At 37.1% G+C, this 18,889-nt stretch overlaps 1 protein-coding gene across 1 annotated transcript in view; it reads right to left on the reverse strand.

Annotated features, from left to right (window-relative positions):
• The window catches only part of atg7 (ATG7 autophagy related 7 homolog (S. cerevisiae)), a 122,948-nt gene extending 112,906 nt beyond the window's left edge, over positions 1-10,042 (reverse strand). The window contains exons 1-7 of the mRNA XM_052111723.1: positions 9,385-10,042; positions 8,232-8,428; positions 6,481-6,535; positions 6,280-6,397; positions 5,370-5,447; positions 5,172-5,288; positions 3,175-3,318 (exon numbers count right to left, since the gene is read on the reverse strand). Of these exons, the coding sequence (XP_051967683.1) occupies positions 3,175-3,318; positions 5,172-5,288; positions 5,370-5,447; positions 6,280-6,397; positions 6,481-6,535; positions 8,232-8,397 (678 nt within the window). The 5' untranslated portion in view covers positions 8,398-8,428; positions 9,385-10,042. The remainder of the gene's footprint in view (positions 1-3,174; positions 3,319-5,171; positions 5,289-5,369; positions 5,448-6,279; positions 6,398-6,480; positions 6,536-8,231; positions 8,429-9,384) is intronic.
• Positions 10,043-18,889: the final 8,847 nt, after the last annotated feature.

The raw sequence follows: 18,889 nt of genomic DNA on the forward strand, positions 1-18,889 counted from the left end.
CGTCGAACAAGTTCCTATTCGTTTGCGATTAGAAATGTATCCTCAGAATGGCAACACAGTTGGCCGGGCTCAAGCCGATTCTGAACCTGCAAAAACTAAGTATTCCTGGGCCTTTGAGCTCTGTCAACCCCACCTGTGACTTGAGATTACCACAGACAGTAATTCAAAACAAACTAAAATTGTATGTACAGTAATGCACTGATAATGGATATCTATGGGTCAACTGTACTGGAGGACTTAAAAGTAGTCATGACATGCCTTTTTATTATTTTTTTAAGCCATATATTTGTAAAACATGATAATTTTCTACAGTCATTCAGAGGGCCACTCTGTCAGAAACACTTGGTTTTGGTGCTGCTTCTCCTTTAAGACTTGACAGTAAACGCCCACTATTATGAATGGTTCACTGCTCTTGATCTCACTGCTCACCGCTACTGGGTGGGGCTACGAAAGTGATATGGTAAAGTAGGCTGTGATGTGTTGTTGTGGACGTGGTCAGATGGAAATTTTTACCACATTGTGACATCACGATGTGGAAGAAGTAGAGAACATGTTGTTTCGGCAGCTTGGTTTCAACAAATGCTCTTTTAGCAGTGAGGAGGAACTTTGGGTACTGAAACGTACAGTATTGTTTTGTAATAAAAAAATTTGAAGTTCGTTTTTTTTGGTTAAAGCACTTGACATGATGACATTATTCACTAAAAATGTGTGTTATTTGCGATGTAATGATATGAAGGTGGGACTACTTACTAAGTGGATGGTTTTCTGGTTAAGTGTCAACAATATTTTTCCTGTGGGTGGAGTTTGCTCCATGCAAACAGTAGGCCACTTGGCAGATGTCATGTACCTTCTTAGAATCCTACTATAGCACATACTCAGAGGTGCAAAAACCACATATGCAAGGTATGCTTAGAAGCACCATGTAAAGGGGGTGCCAGCAGCAATCAGCATACTCTATCCCTCCAACCTCACCCCTTACCCGCTCAGTGCTTATAATGGATGACACGAGCATTTCATAGAGGTATACCTGACATTCAGTAAAGGAGAAATGTGGACGCATAATGTACTAAATAACATGCGACACAAATGGTCTTTATTTCTCTTGTCTTCTAATGAATTGCATACAGCACATTTACATTAGCTACCAACTTCTTATTAAAGGTCTTACTTCATACATATCACTAGCCAACCCACTAATGCCTAGACTTACTAAATGCTTGCCAGAAAATCCCCAAACTTCATGGCCATGACCATGGTTGGTAATTCTAACACACCAGTCTAGAATTAACACATGTAATATTTTAAATTCTTACAGTTAAACTTACGTAAACAGTATTAAAGTATAATTTAAACATTACTCGCAATGTTGAACACCTGCCCTATTCACTTTATTCAGCCCGGCCCCTTTTCAGCGCTCCGATCTTCTGAATTTCGTAATCAAATTTCCTGTTTGCATTGAGTCTACTAATAAGAGTTGATCATAATGGATTACGTGCGGGAGCACAGAAAGTATCCTTTACTACGTGAAAATGCTCTTGATGTGTTTTTTCTGTCACTGAATATGTTTGTTTTTCTGCAGAGGTCAATTGGACCTGGAAGATCACATTCAGATTTTACACACTTAATTTTTAGGTTTAGGTGGTTTACGAGAAAATGTTTTTAGGTTACAAACTAGTAAATACAAGAGTATTATGCTATAAATGTGGTTTATGAGGACATTTCTAGTGTCCTCATATTTCAAATCGCTTAAAAAAAAAAACATACAACTATGTTTTTTTGAAAATGCAAAAAGTTTTTTTTGAGGTTTAGGTTTAGGGGATAGAATCTATAGTTCATAAAGAATAAAAATCATTATGTCTATGGAGAGTCCTCATAAGGATAGCCATATCAACGTGTGTGTGTGCATGTGCATGTGCATGCATGCATGAGTGCTTGCGTGCGTGCGTGCGTGCATGCGTGCATGTAAATAGTTGCACCCCTTCACCCATTAGGTTTTAACACTCAAAAAAATCTGCTCACCTGGTCTATAACACGATGAGTGAATGACACGAGAAGATGGTCACACGTGTCTTTCAGATATATTTTTAATGACTTTGTGTTGTCTCTTGGAGATTTGTGAATACAGAGGCACATCAGTATGTCCAGAGGGTGAAGGTAGAATCTTTATTTATGAATGAAATACTCTTGTTTTAAAATCTCCCAGCTCTGCTTCCAGTTGTTATGACATCCCCTGAACACTAAAATACTCATTACAAATTTTGACAACTCCACTTCACTAGCTAATTACACATTAACATCAACACAACAGAAATCTATATATATATATATATATATTATGCTAGACTGGAAGATCAAAGACCAAATTCTTAAGATGGCTGCACGCTAGTTTCTCTGGTGTATAAGGTGAATAGGCTTCAATGTAAATCCTTTAATGTGAACCCATTTTTCTTTTGTTTTAACAAGCTGAGGGACAAGTAAAAGTAAAGCTGTCTGTGGTAATCAATAGTGTGCCACAGATGGTGTTCATCAGACCTGAAGGTGAAGTGTGCAATTTCTGAGCCATCAGGAACTGAAAAATTAATGATTGTTTCCAATCAGGTTTCCCTAAACACTAGTCTATTTGCCATGCTCGAAAAAACAGATAGTTCTGCACCAAATGTACACCACTGGTTGAGTCACTATTGCTGCCTCAGGCTGGTCAGGATTTTCAAACAGAGCATTGATTTGTAACTCCCCTCCATATGCATGGATTATTTGAGCTGTATAGTTGTCTAAATAGTCATTTTTACAGTTGTTTTAGGGTTTGTTGACAGTACATTGTCATGGCAACAAAGTTGTAAAATTGGCTATTACTTTTCACAGAAAAGATTAGTAAGCAATTTTATCACATTAAAACGATGTTAACACACATATTGTTTATGTCTTGTGGCTATTCTTTTGAAACAGTGAGTTTTGAAACTCCCCCCTCCCCCCATTCACTTTCTTTGTAAGTGCCTCACTGTCATCTCAATTTTTCCTTTTTTCAAAAAAAAAATGTTTTTGTCATAATCAAAATTATGCCACAAATGCTGTCGATTGAGCTTATATTGTATTGAACCCAGAATATTCCTTTAAGTTATATGAGATAACCTTAGGATATCTTGTTAATAACAATAGCTTAATACAAGAAATTACCTTTGTTAGGTCTGTGAAGGAGTTCAAGTCTTTTAGTGCAGCAACTTCAACACTTTCATCTGTGTACTTGAGCAGAAAATGTGGTACTGCTGTCACCCCAGTCGAGGAGCAAAGATTATCATATGCTATTTGCAAGCTGGAGATCTGTGAAATAGATCAATCCAAAACAACACATTTCATAAACTCATGAAGCACACTAAAATGAAATCAAAGTTTATTGACATTTGGAAAATATTTAGTCATGGAGAGATATCTAGTTTAAAGTCTACCTGTGAACATATACAGTGGCCCCACTTAAGACACTAATAAAAATGTCTGAATATCAATGCGTTAGATTTCAAAACATCAAAGCATGTGTCATCCGAGATATATGATGCAAGAGTTTTTCTCAAAACTACTCGCAACCGTCAATGTGATTTTAGTGGCTATATAAAGTCAGTTTCCCTTAAGTTCACACATTTGTGCTAGAAGAGTAATAAGTGTAGTTCATCAAATTAACTATGGTTATGCTCTACAAAGACTGACAAACACAAACGGCCCTATTTTAAGAGCGCAAATGCTAAGCTCAGCACTATACGATATGTCATAAGTGCAAAGTCAGTGGGCATGGCCATGAAGTTTTGGTATTTTCGTGCAAGCATGCATTAAGTCTAGGCGCAAATGGGTTGGGTCAAGTGCAATTTAATTCCGGTTGCAATTTAATTTAGGTTATTACACCAACTGTACCCTATAATTCCCTGTTAAACTCCAGCGATATAAATAAAGACAGCACATTCATAAGAATTTGATAGTGTAAATGGGCTGTATGCAACAAATTACATGAGTTTCGTTCTTTTGTGCATTAACTGCATCCTTGTTGAGTGTCTGGCATATTACTTGCGACACACTCCTTTTATACACATGGACATTTTGGTTCTAGTAAGGACTTGGATGTAGGCTCTGTCAAATTATAGAGAATGTAAGTATTTATTAATCAAATTGATCTACACCAAACAAATCATGGCTAATATTAAACGTGATTGTAATCCAAATTAGGACGTGGATTGAGGGATCTTTTTTTTTTGCAAGTACTTCACTTCTACCAGTCGATTTTGCTTCAAAAATGTATTCATTTATTGAAATATGAAAAACTTAAACTTAATATATTTATACATTCAAATTATATTTCAAACTAAATGAAAATATACATAACCACCTACCCAAACCCAAACATTTTACACTCTCCAACTTCCACCGGCCACTTTTCTGTGACTTAAAGCACTCTTCAACAACAGGTGGAAAATTACTAATATAAATTAGATAATAAAACAACTGAAAATATAAACACAATAATAATAATAATAATAATAATAATAATAATAGAAAAATAAACCATGACCTCAAAAGAGTTTAACACAAATCTCATATATTTTTGTTTCATAAATCGACTACAATAGGGAAATAATTTGAGTTTGTACATTAACTTTATTACCACCAACTGGTGGAATCCCCATTTTTGCACAAAATTCCCCTTAAAATTAGCACTTTCATTCAAATTAGATAAGACATTGTGCACAGTCATTATGCTTTGCACTGCGACTAGCACGGTCACGAAAATAGAGCCCAAATTTTTACAATAATTTCTGTCTTGACTTTAAAGTGTAAATGTTGTTTTATTTCAAACATATATTTTTTTTTTATATGTTTTGGTTTCAAAGTGTTTTTGTCCCTTTGTTCTTTAAAATTAAAGCCACTTGCTTTGATATTTTGTTATAAAATGCAATGGCATTCATACTTTTTTAATTGAGTCACGCTTTGGTGCCACTGTACTGTATAATGCATTTCAAGTGTCTTATTAAACATCAAATTATTAACATCAAATTCGAAATTTAAATCAGGGCATTGTTTTACATAATGCATTGTGTAATGACTCATCATCTGTACCAAAGAAACAACATCCAAAAATAAATTCCTGGTAAGAGACATGAGTTATTAAGAATGAGGGCTCTTTTCTGCACCTGTTTGGCAGAGAATCTCTGCTCTAATGACATCGGTTCCTGAACAAGTTGGACTCCTTCCAAAAAGCAAAGGGCAGGAAAACAGAACCAATAATAGAAATGGTATTTCTTCAGATCCTGGATAAACAAAAGTGCCAGTCAGGAACAAATGGATGAAAGGACTTTCAACAGAAATTTCAAAAATGTTGACAAACAAACCGCAAATGTCAAGAGGATGAATTTGTTTAGAACTGATGAGTCTTCCACCGCAGCCCCTGATTGAATAGCGTTCCAAATCTGTAAAAAATGACACAAATAACAGTAGTACATAAGCTGACATTATGAAAACTCATTTATGTTCCTGATTTCAAAACACTGTTTATGCAAATTCTGCATTTGCAAAATTCAGAATTTCAACCAACATTTTTTTTCATTGTCTCAAGAGTGTAAATTTGAATTGAATTGTCCCTGAGGATATTGAATTGGAATATGAATTGCAAGGAGGACCAGAAAAAGAAAACTTTTTTAGATGTTCTGCAGCTTCATGTCCATATGCATTATACAAAGACAACGACAAAGATCCCCCATTTAGCCTTAACAGGCTGTAGGGGCAAGTGCTGTTAGCGAGCACCTATGAAGGCCAGAACGGTACACAAGGGGGTGGGTGGCCAGCACCATGCCCGACCGCCTTTGTCTCCCCAGTAGCGATGTCTTACACACCGCACCAGGTACACATTTTAGGCTGAGTCGACCTAGGGGAGGCCCGGGACCGGTTCAGATAATCGTCACTGGTGTTGGGAATCGTGAGCGGGAATCGAACTCAGGTCGCCAGGTTCGTAGTGCAGCGCGCTAACCGCTACACTACCGCTCCCTATATACAGTATACACACACACGCACACACATACACATACATACATACAGTACGTGTACATTTGTATGTATAGCATGTTTTATGCTAAATTTATTCGAACAAATAAAATACATAATATTATATAGTTAAAAACTATTCTAACAGCCATTCTTACTTCAATTCTGCATGGCAACAATCCAGTGTTAATAACAGCGTTTCATGACCAAGAAACCAAAGTAACCCATAATGCATTCCCTAAATCAAACAAAATACTCAACCTCATTGGCTGCTTTTTCTAGGATATCTTTCTTGTCAGTAGATTTGAAAGCTTCTAATGTGTTGGTGTTGTAAAGAGTTCCAGAGGCTGAACAGCACCGAGCAGGTGTGGGTCCATCACTAGACAAATAAAAAAATATTTAAAACACTCAAAATAATTACATAAATATTTGATTTTATAATAAGGAATGTACAAAACTTACGTTTCAAATGCACTGAACTCCAGGGTCAAGCGTGTCGGCAAGCCAGCAGGATCACCTGCGTTTTATAATAAAATATTTACATTACATTTACCACATACTGTAAATGAATACTCTTTCTAAAAAACATGTGTACAGTTATATACACCCACAAGCAATAAAGACTCGTCTAGAAAAAGCTGTTAATTTTACATAAGGGTGGTCCGTCTGCATGGTGGCTGCCATGTTGAGATAACATGACCAGACTACTTTATCTCTGTATCCCCATTATTACTGAACACTTTGTTACATAATAATCACAGGTGACAAATATGCCTATGAATAGTGTTTTTTTCTACAATGACATTGGTAAAAGAAAATCGTATGATGTTACATACACACAGGTAGGTGTCAGTATGTCAGACAGACCCTGACTGTCTATCAATACATGAAATTGCATATTTTATATTGCATTTATATTTTGTTACAAGTTTGTCGTTTGCATGCCTAATGTGTACTATTTACAAGTATTTACATTGATATGTAGAACAAGTGCTAAAACAGTACTGACTCTTCGAGACCAGCGTCAGGTACAGAAGTATTTTGGTCGAATGGTTTATTTATAGCATCTTTCTTTGTTGTTTTACAAAGAATAACTGGTTGTAAAGAACTAAGAGGATATTAAAAGATACATTACTCAATGCCAAATTCATTACATGGACCTCGTGTCTTTGGACACACATTACACAGAAAAAGTTAAACCAAAATGTAACTCTCAATGCGTGGTGAAAGGATCACGGTGCTGCACTTCTTTGTCACTACACAACTAAAACTCTGATTGAAATCACAAAAAGTACAAAATGGGTGCAAAATTTGAAGCTTCAAACATCACATAAATCAGCATAAAAGTAATCCATAAGACTCCAGTGGAAAATACATGTATTCAGAAGCTATATGATAGGTGTGGGTGAGAAACAGATCAATTTCACATTCTTCTTGTGTTTTTGGTGTTACACATTATTTAGGCATATTGCCCCCTACTGGGCAGGGAGAAGAATTTCTAGCAAAAAAGAGACATAAATACTGATCTGTTTCTCACCCACACCCATCATATAACTTCTGAAGATATGGATAAAAACACAGGAGCCATGTGGATTACATTTATGATGCCTTTGTGTGCTTTTTGGAATGTCAAAATGTTGGCACCCATTAATTTGCATTGCATGGACCTACAGAGCTGACATATTCTTCTAAAAATTATAATTTGTATTCTGCAGAAGAAAGAATGTCATACACATTTGGGATGGTACAAGGGTGAATAAATGAGAGAATTTCATTTTTTGGCGACCTATTCCTTTAAGTGAAAAATCAATATTTTTGCCTGTGATATTTTGACATTTGATTGTATCGACACAGCCCTAGTCAACTCGAGTTCACATTTTGGCAAATGTAGGATGTCATCTGGGTAATTATGCATACAGAAACTTGCAAAAAAGCACACAATATACAGCACATACCGTATACTGCATAAAAAGTATTGTAGTATGCCACTCTGAATCTTTATTTATAGCACACTGCACTTGATTAAAGATGCATTTATTATTAAAGTTTAATGTGCTCTTATGTGTTTCATGTATCAACAATTAAATAATTTATTCAAGATGAGCAACCTAATCCATGACCAAGCATTCATGACAGTAGTCTAGTGTTTAAGATGCCACTGCAATAACATTTTTGCAAAACACCTCTTTCGTTATCACATCCCCTAGACTCACCATTATAATAATAACCCTTGATGTTTTTGGGGCTTTCATCCAAGCGGTAGTCATTGAGTTTCTTCTGTGTGAGCTGATGCCAGAATCCTGCCTCCAGAGCACTGCAGAAAGGGGCAAACTGCAGCTTTGGGGCAGCTGTGCCTCTCTCTATTGACTTGGCAGCCATCAGGAATGACAGTTTAGATTCCTTAGACACACTGTGAAACAACATACTGCTAAACAATGCCCAACGAGACAATATAAAGACAATTGTACTTTATTGTCCTTTAAATGTGTATTCCTTGACTTTAGAGCATAGAAAAGATGTTAAATAAATATAAATAATAAAGATAATAATATGAATAATATAAATAACATTAAAAATGAATATGAATGTAACTGCATTAGATTAAAAACAAATAATCAAGTAGAAGAAGTTTGTTACGTTTGAAATGCTAAAGCAATGAATAAACTGTTCAAAATAAAGACAATAAGTGTTTGGATAATATCTGGTTGTCCAACATTAGTGGAACATGTCAATAGTTAATGTGTTTAACTACACCTGTGGTTACTCTGCTATGGTACCTGTGTGAACTTAAGGGTAACTGACTTTGAATAAAATTAATATGAATATATTATAATGGATTTGTAATAAAATATTTAATACAAATAAATAAACTACAAATAGATTTTAACATAAATGTTAAAACAGGCAAAAGCCTTTTTTAAAAATGCACTCTGCAATGTTGTCTGTCTGCTATTATTTTCCTATAACACATAACAGTTATGATGAAATACTTAAGATTTGTTAAAATGGAAGTTGGTTACTTCCTTTTTCTTACTTCAGCGGGGCTTACTGTCTAAAATAATCACAGAGTTCAGAGTATATTTAGCTGATAAAGTGTCCATACAATTCGTTATGTGTTGTTAACATAATAAAGGTAAGAAGTAAAGTGTTCTTTAGTGTTTTAATGTAACTGCTGTCTGTGCTTCGGTGAAGCCATTGAGTCTGTCACTGTCATTATACATGTTCTTAGCACACAATAGTAAATAACACGAGATCGGGAATGATGACAGTAATCCCCGATAATTATATTCATTGACTATATTACGTAAATCATTCAAACAGCATAAGACCAGCAGTAAATATATATGAAACTTAAACATCACTCACCAGATATGCACTTCCTGGTTAAAGTCATATGACGGCTGTCGTCACGGGCGCATGCGCAGTAGGTTTGTTTTGGTATCGTCTCGGCGGCGCTTCTCATATGACTTATTATAATTAATTTAATATGCAAAAGATATAGTGATATTAGACGTGATGCAATTATCGCTTGTACAACTAAAAATAAACCTCTCTCCAAATTTTGACATATTTAACAAAGTTATAAGGAGCTGTAAAGTGACCAACTGAAGAACAACAGTGTTAGCAAATATGTTTCCATCCTGTTAAATGTTGTAACGCGTCACACAGTCATATTGTCCTGCAAAATAAATGTTTAATTAGTTTCCAATATATGAGCGATGTTGGTAAATAACGTTAACATGTAGCATGAACAGATTAGATACTTATGCTTGTCAAATCGGCTTTCGCTGTGTTAATGAAAACTAAAGGATGTACGTAGACATCTGTTACGGTGCCAGAACCATCGAATAAAAGGCAAGAACCCAAAACAACAAGAAAACACAGACGACTAGACAAGAAAATACGGACAAAAACTTATAAACGCCGTTCCTTTTCATTCTGAGCTCAATAAATCCGTTGAATCGGCTCATATTAAAGGTGTAGTGCAAAGCAAGGGCGTTGGTAACAGTGGACTAGCCAGAAAATCCACGCAGCTGGCTCAGATGTAACACATTAACAGAAGCCTAAAGTGTTTACATGCAGATGAGCAGCATTCCTTTGGCACCCAGCCTCTGTGCAGTCTTATGCTCATCATGTATTTATCATGTAAAAATTATACATATTGTCAATTTAAACCTCATTAAGTATTAAGCAATTTACAGGTGAAGTGTATAATTCTTTGGATTAAAATACTTGATCCTATGCAATCTTAACCAACTGAGGTATGATAAAGTAGATCACAAATATATATATTTAAAATAGTTTTTTTTTTTTCAAAAATGTTTTTTTTTTTTTTTACAGGATATTGTATATTATACATTTTTAGATGAAAAATATTTGCTTTTAAATATTTAAAGATTAAATATTATCTCAACGTTCAACTATGTTTCAAGTGTTGGAATGTAAGGACAGTTTGTGAAGAAGGATTTTTCCTGTTACGTTTTATCGTTATTTCTAAACATTGCCTAATTTGTGAGTTGACAAATGAAAAATAAATCAGTTTTTTGGTTAAAATTAAAAAAGGTAGTAACTTGAGTTTGGCAAGCACTGAGTTATTAAAATTGAATATGTTTTCAATAAGATACTGGAAAGAATTTATGTTAGTGAACAGTTTTTTTCCTTAACTTTTTGAAATGACAAATGCACTTATAGAATCACCCATATATATACACACTCACCTAAAGGATTATTAGGAACACCATACTAATACTGTGTTTGACCCCCTTTCTATGTGGCATTGATTCAACAAGGTGCTGAAAGCATTCTTTAGAAATGTTGGCCCATATTGATAGGATAGCATCTTGCAGTTGATGGAGATTTGTGGGATGCACATCCGGGGCACGAAGCTCCCGTTCCACCACATCCCAAAGATGCTCTATTGGGTTGAGATCTGGTGACTGTGGGGGCCATTTTAGTACAGCGAACTCATTGTCATGTTCAAGAAACCAATTTGAAATGATTCGAGCTTTGTGACATGGTGCATTATCCTGCTGGAAGTAGCCATCAGAGGATGGGTACATGGTGGCCATAAAGGGATGGACATGGTCAGAAACAATGCTCAGGTAGGCCGTGGCATTTAAACGATGCCCAATTGGCACTAAGGGGCCTAAAGTGTGCCAAGAAAACATCGCCCACACCATTACACCACCACCACCAGCCTGCACAGTGGTAACAAGGCATGATGGATCCATGTTCTCATTCTGTTTACGCCAAATTCTGACTCTACCATCTGAATGTCTCAACAGACCAGGCAACATTTTTCCAGTCTTCAACTGTCCAATTTTGGTGAGCTCTTGCAAATTGTAGCCTTTTTTTCCTATTTGTAGTGGAGATGAGTGGTACCCGGTGGGGTCTTCTGCTGTTGTAGCCCATCCGCCTCAAGGTTGTGCGTGTTGTGGCTTCACAAATGCTTTGCTGCATACCTCGGTTGTAACGAGTGGTTATTTCAGGCAAAGTTGCTCTTCTATCAGCTTGAATCAGTCGGCCCATTTTCCTCTGACCTCTAGCATCAACAAGGCATTTTCGCCCACAGGACTGGCGCATACTGGATGTTTTTCCCTTTTCACACCATTCTTTGTAAACCCTAGAAATGGTTGTGCGTGAAAATCCCAGTAACTGAGCAGATTGTGAAATACGCAGACCGGCCTGTCTGGCACCAACAACCATGCCACGCTCAAAATTGCTTAAATCACCTTTCTTTCCCATTCTGACATTCAGTTTGGAGTTCAGGAGATTGTCTTGACCAGGACCACACCCCTAAATGCATTGAAGCAACTGCCATGTGATTGGTTGATTAGATAATTGCATTAATGAGAAATTGAACAGGTGTTCTTAATAATCCTTTAGGTGAGTGTATATATATATAGAGAGAGAGAGAGAGAGAGAGAGAGAGAGAGAGAGAGAGAGAGAGAGATTCACAACCAGGAATGCCATGTTCTCATGAACTTTACATAAGCATGTCTGCATTGGTTGGAGTTACCACCCAGAATGGACGCATGCAGCAGAACAAGGGGTAGGAAATGCGGGTACTTGGATTTTCAAGCAGGAATCGTATGTCTAGATTTCTGACCTGATCATTTAAGAGGCGCTTCTGCTTCTGTTTCATTCTTGTAATTGTTTGACATTTGCCTGCAGTCAACGACTGACAACATCTCTATTTACGAAAGCGCACACTCTATCTTGTAACCTATCTTGTAACTTAAACCTCTTTGATGTGTATTTCTTTCTTTTGTAGGCAAGTTTTTTATTGCTGATCTTTTTCCTAAACCACCTCCTCAATAATCCAAGAGTTTACTGAACCTTTGTCTGGAACTTGTATTTCCGTACGATTCTATCGGACACAATTTGTGAAATAATTTGTCTGAATCTCTCTGATGTGGAACTTTTATATTTTTCTTTGATGGTGTCTACAAGAGCATGGTGGTAGTTAAGGGTTTTCCTGACATCATCAGAGACATGGGATCTTCCAACTAACTTCTTGGTCTTACTTTTAGGAGAAAGTCCATCTATTATCAGTCTCTAATAATGTTTGCAGTACATGTCAGTCTTTTTAAACAGAATTTTCAGTGCCTCTTTTAACTTCTCTATCTCTCTACAGTTTTGAGGTCCTACGCTGTACTCTCCTTCATCCTGATCTCCGCCTGAAAATATATTTTTATTTTTTCATTACCCAATAAAAGGCATATTGAGTGCTTACTCAATACTTGTGTAGTACTTATATATTAGCAACTAATACTTTTTTCTGTTTTAAAGTGTCACAAAAACAGCACACCACTTTCTACCCTACACCTTCTCATTACACACACATGTTCAGTCAACTTTTGGTGCCCTTAGCTGTATGTACCAACATACACCACAGTGTCTACCAACCTCACTTCATGTTTTTGTAGGCCTCTAGAAATCTGGGGTGACTGTGCTGGCTCTGAAATCTGTGGTGTGCTTAGAAGTTCTCTGTGCTGCGCTGTTCTTGCTCTACTTTCAGCCTGTGCTTCCCTCCAGTATCTCTGTTGTCTTCTCTCTCTTGTTATGTCTGCCACCAATCTGACTCTCCCCATCTCCTTGTTGTGCTTCCTTCTTTCCCTGTCTATTGCTAAGTTCTATGCTCTTCTCTCTGGGCTGGCATCACGCCTCACCCGATAATCCTCTGCTTTTCAGCAGCTGAGAGTGGCATATCTGAAGCTGACGTGTACAATGTATTGTGATTGTAGCATTTCCATCACCCAAACACACACACACACACACAGTTGTGTTTCCATGTTTTATGGGGACTTTCCATAGACATAATGGTTTTTATACTGTACAAACTTTATATTCTATCCCCTAAACCTAACCCTATCCCTAAACCTAACCCTCACAGAAAACTTTCTGCATTTTTACCTTTTCAAAAAACATAATTTAGTGTGATTTATAAGCTGTTTTCCTCATGGGGACCGACAAAATGTCCCCACAAGGTCAAACATTTCGGGTTGTACTATCCTTATGGGGACATTTGGTCCCCACAAAGTGATAAATACACGCTCACACACACACACACACACACTCTCTCCCCACTACCTCACAAGAACAATCATGAACACGCACACTCTTACCTCTCTCACACACACACACACACTACCCTCTTTCTGTCTCTCACACATACACACACTACTTCACATAACAATCATAAACACTCTTACCTCTCACACACACTACCTCACACGAATAATCATAAACACACATACACACACTCCCGTCTACCTCACATGAACACACATACTCTCTTCTCTCTCTCCCTCCCTCTCTCTCCCTCATAAACACACACACACAAACAGAGAAACACACTGTCCCTCACACACACAGAGAGAGAGAGAGAGAGAGAGAAAGACACGCTCTCACACACATACATGACTGTCAATTCTGTTGCATACTGTCAACATTGTTACTCTACCTTGGTAAGAGTTTGATGGCAGCAGAATTTACCATTTTAAACTTTTTAGCCAAAAATTCCACTTGCTAGCATAAATGCTAAGAGCACATGGCACTAATGAAATCATGATTAAAATACTTTTAAACAACCCACTGTGTGATCAGTGATAAATTCTGTTTTCCTTTTGATATTGTGGTAACAATTTTGACATTTTTCAAAATACCTCTTGGTGTAAGAACGTTTTAGATTAAAATATTTTCTCAGAGAAAGCACACATACCTTTCCTATCAGTGAGGGGAAAGCGACATAATTTCCTGTGTCTTACATAGTTGTGGGAGATAATTCCACGAGTTTAAAGGCAAAGAATGGTATGCTAACTGAATTGATGCAAGATTTATGGACACATTTTTACAAGATAAAAAATAATTTAATGTTGTAGAATTAGGAGAATGACTATATAGGGTGTTTATAAATAAAATAAATGAAATATTACCAAAATATTTTTATTACACAATGGTACATGATGGAACATATACACAAATTCGGACAAGAAATCATGATTTTCAGCTATATAAGACACTTTTTACAGAAAATTTTATATTGTTATGGCCTGTAACATCTTGTGATCCTTGACAATGAGTTACACATTATTAACATAATTAAAACTATAACCATTTAAAAAAAAGAAGAAAAAAAATGACTTTGGACACCAAATGTACCTGCAGTTATAGAATCACACCGTGTGTGTGTGTGTGTGTGTGTTAATGTTTGTTTTTATTTTAGAACAAGGATATAATCATTCACAATCTTCCAAATTGCCTTGGTTTATCACCATTTTCATCACCATTTTAAATGTATGTTGTCAAAAATATAAAACAATGATTTATAAAGAGGACAATCATCTGGAATTATGGGTAAGGGTCAAAGGTAATCATCAGTGGTGGTTTGAATGTAAAATCACACCTTAAATGGTTAAAAATGGCTTTTACAATGTGTCCACTGTAATGAAACCATTCATCAGTTGTTTAATATGCAGAGACATTTACAAGTAAGCTATTTGTAGGTACCATTTCAAGTCGGTCACTTCGACGTTACATCAAAGGTAGTCAGAAATGCATATAATGTATAAACATTGCCAGTTATGTGCCTTTTTAAAAATAAATAACCATCCAAACAGAAAAAAATAAACTACAATCCCAAGAACTTCACAGTTCTTCTTCAGGTTGTCTGATATCATGCAGAGACACACATCTAAAGCTCCTTCAATACAGGTATTCTGCTCAAAATGTTGCAACGGCATCTGGGAGAAAGAACACACTGGTTTTATTTCCCTTTTATTACTTTCCTGCTGTTTATTTTCATGCAGTAACACACTGATATAGTGATTGATGATTGTTGTCATGAAATCAGACACCCTCCCCAAGAAATCAGAACACAAGCAGTCACAAGAGATGCATTTAAGTGAGTGTAAACAGCGATGTGTCTCGCCAGTATAGGCGGTGCAACTATGATGATCAGCTTATATTCCCACCCACGTTGAGGCGGCACTAAACAGCAGTTCAGAACTAACAGGAAGCTCAGAATAGTAAAGCGAGTAGAGTCAATTCAATTCGAATCGTGACGTACTGTGGAAAAGTGCCATAAGTTCATCCACCTACAAAAGTAGTCCCAACTCAACATGACGCTTTAGAAAACTTTACAGCTCAAATAATTCATGTTTTCCTTAAAGCTGAAATATGTATCTTTGTTCTCTCTAGCAACATCTGTGGTTGAAACTTAAAACTGCAAGCAATTTGTGGAAGAGCACTAAATGTGAAGTCATATTTCGGCACTGCTCTTCTGGCAGATTAATCTCATGATTTGAGCTTTGCCTGTGTGTGATCATAACAGAAGATATTCAGAGTCATTACATGCTATTTTCATGTTGATATAATCTTTAATTAAGATTTAAAACTGATAAATGACTTGCTTTGATGAAGATACACAACATGTATTCATAAACAGTATTTTTAATTAATAAATCTTACATTTATAAACACATTTCTGACACTACACTCAAAGCACTTTTACATAAAGAACAGAGGAGTCAATCACCTCAATCAATGCCAGTATATTTTTTTAAATTGTTCAAGTGTTTTATGTCATATTAATGTGTGAATTGTACGACATTTATCACTTTAAAGGGTGATACGAGTTCAATGGAAGAATGTATTATTGTTATATTATATTGAACATCCTCAGCTGATAATGCAAGTGAACTGTAATACTACAATAGAATGTTTATGCAATACACACAATAACACAGTAAACAAAAAACAAGGATTCAGTAATGTTGGGGATAAAATATACTTTAATAATAATATGCTTAAAATTGCAATACAACGTTACAAGAAGTGAATTTCTGAAGTCTTACATATTAAAAATGTCACAGTAACTTCCTCCGACAATGTAGATACATTGCGATCGAATACACAAGAAATGTTTGATTTATACAAGTATGACTAGCAAAATTAGCTTCAACAACCCTACCAGACAACATATCCAAATAGCAGGTAAACAACTTCGCCAAATGGATAACAAATAAACAAGGGTGACCATTTTCTGGTTTTCCAGAAACAGGACACCTTTGATGTATGAAAACAGTGATACTATAAATGCAAACTTTAATACAGTGGAAAAAGACAGTCTATTAGCATAACATAAATATATATAAATAAATACACAATTCCACATTCTTTTGAATGTCCATGTACTAAAATAAAATATTTGATGCCATGAGTGTACCGTCATTTACTATTACTATTATTTTATATGGCCATGGAAAATGAAGCATTGTGCTAATTTTACCTGGTCGAAAAAGTAGTCTGTTAATTTACCTGATGCACTTTCACCTTTTGCTGACCTTTATGCTTCACTCACTTGCACCTTTATTAGCAACTGACACATAAGTGCCAGCTTTACATGTGTACATTCTGCTTCCTATGGATCTCAACCTGGATGAAAGCATGGGAATTTTTTTGGGGCAAAACGTCTTTCAATTTGCACTCTCGTTTGGGCATTGTTTCCACTCGGATGTCATTTGCTGCTACTGTCAAGCAACTGCTTGATGCCGAACACAACAGCACTTTACGCATTCGCGGAGAGATAGAATGGCAGGAATTTGGCCAATAGTTGCTGCAAGCCTCTTATAATCAACCAATTGGTGTGCGAGAAGGCGGGACTTACAATGATGGGACATGTCCGGGAAAAAGAGGACATATGGTCACCCTAGATAAACATCCATCCAGACTGCAGCAATGTTGTCTGGAATTGTGTGAGTGTAACTGGCTGAACTATATTTTCTTTCTTCTTTATAATGGCTACTCATAAACAAAAATAGTGCATTACCGCTATCTACTGTTTAAATGGGAAGGAGACAGCTGGTTCTTCTTTTATATTTTCATGGACATTGTGGTAAACACTTTTGGGGAATTCCATCTCTGACAACCTAGCTGAAGCCCTTGTATAATAATGGCAATCTTATGACTGGCAATGGTGTTTGAGCCCCACCCCTTTAGGCGTGCAGTTGGCCTATATAAGCGGGTGCGCAAACACCATTTCTTCAGAATTTTCTGACTGAAGGACAAGAACGCATCATTCGTACCTCAAAACTCTGAAGTAGTAGTGAGGCCAGGTTTCGCAATGTCTCTTTCCCATCATCTCAGGGAACCGGGGTTACTTGTGTAACCGGAGACACTCCCTATCGATTCAGTTCACTCGACATTGCAGTAAATGCTTTTGGGGAGTCCCATCACGCCGCACTACATGACGTTATACCCTGAGAGATACATGTATAATGTCCACACAGGGCATAGCAAACAAATGCATCAACTGCTACACATCCTAATTAAATTGTGGGGGAAAAAAGGCTTGTAGGCGGACCACGTGGGCATGGAACAAACCTTAGGCACATAGCCTTTAGATGCTTTAGAAAGACCCAGCCCAAATACCAGGTATGAGCTGTCAACTGACAGCGCCTGCATATCACCCACCCATTTAACTGAGTCAAGAGCCAATAGGAGTGCAATCTTAGAAAAATCACACACAACTCATCAAATTCCAATGGTTCGAATGGTGGGCTGATGAGCACATTCATTACCAGGTTTAAATCCCAAGCTGGTACTGTAGCAGGGCGAGGGGGTTTAGGTACCTACCTTCCTTGAGGAACTGAAAAATAGAACATGTCTGCCCATGGAGGAGCCAGCCTCTGGGGCGTGGTATGACGACATAATTGCTATGTAAGCATCAATGTGGTGAGATCCATGTTCAGCCACTGTTAGAGGAACAAAAGGATCTCAGCTTTTGAGCAGTTCACTGAGTCTTCACCACATGAAGAGCACCAATTTGTAAACATGCCAATTAGTGCATAGAGTCATCTCGTGGACAGCGCTGTAGCTTGCAGAATTACATTCACTCCAGCGGGGCATGGCATTTATGTAAGCTACCACCGTCATGTTGTCCGATTGAATCTGAACATGATGATTCTCTACCTCGGAATACAAAGGCCTTCAAGGCTAGTATTACCAGACGACTGAAGTGCTAAGTGCCTAAGTCTGGGTACCTACCGCACAATGTGCCTCAGCCTGTGCTCAATGCAACCATGATTACAACCTTATGCCAGAAGACCCGGGGCCTGGGTAGTTCAGTGAGTAAAGACATTGACTACCACACCTGGAGTTTGCAAGTTCAAATTCAGGGCATGCTGAGTGACTCCAGCCAGATCTCCTAAGCAACCAAATTGTCCCGGGTGCTAGGGAGGGTAGAGTCACATGGGGTAACCTCCTCGTGGTCACTATAATGTGGTTCGGTCTCGGTGGGGTGCGTGGTGAATTGTGCGTGGATTTCGTGGGGGATGGTGTGAAGCTTCCATGCACACTATGTCTCTGC

The sequence above is a fragment of the Xyrauchen texanus genome, chromosome 39 (genome assembly GCF_025860055.1).
Source record: "Xyrauchen texanus isolate HMW12.3.18 chromosome 39, RBS_HiC_50CHRs, whole genome shotgun sequence".
Classification (NCBI taxonomy): domain Eukaryota; kingdom Metazoa; phylum Chordata; class Actinopteri; order Cypriniformes; family Catostomidae; genus Xyrauchen; species Xyrauchen texanus.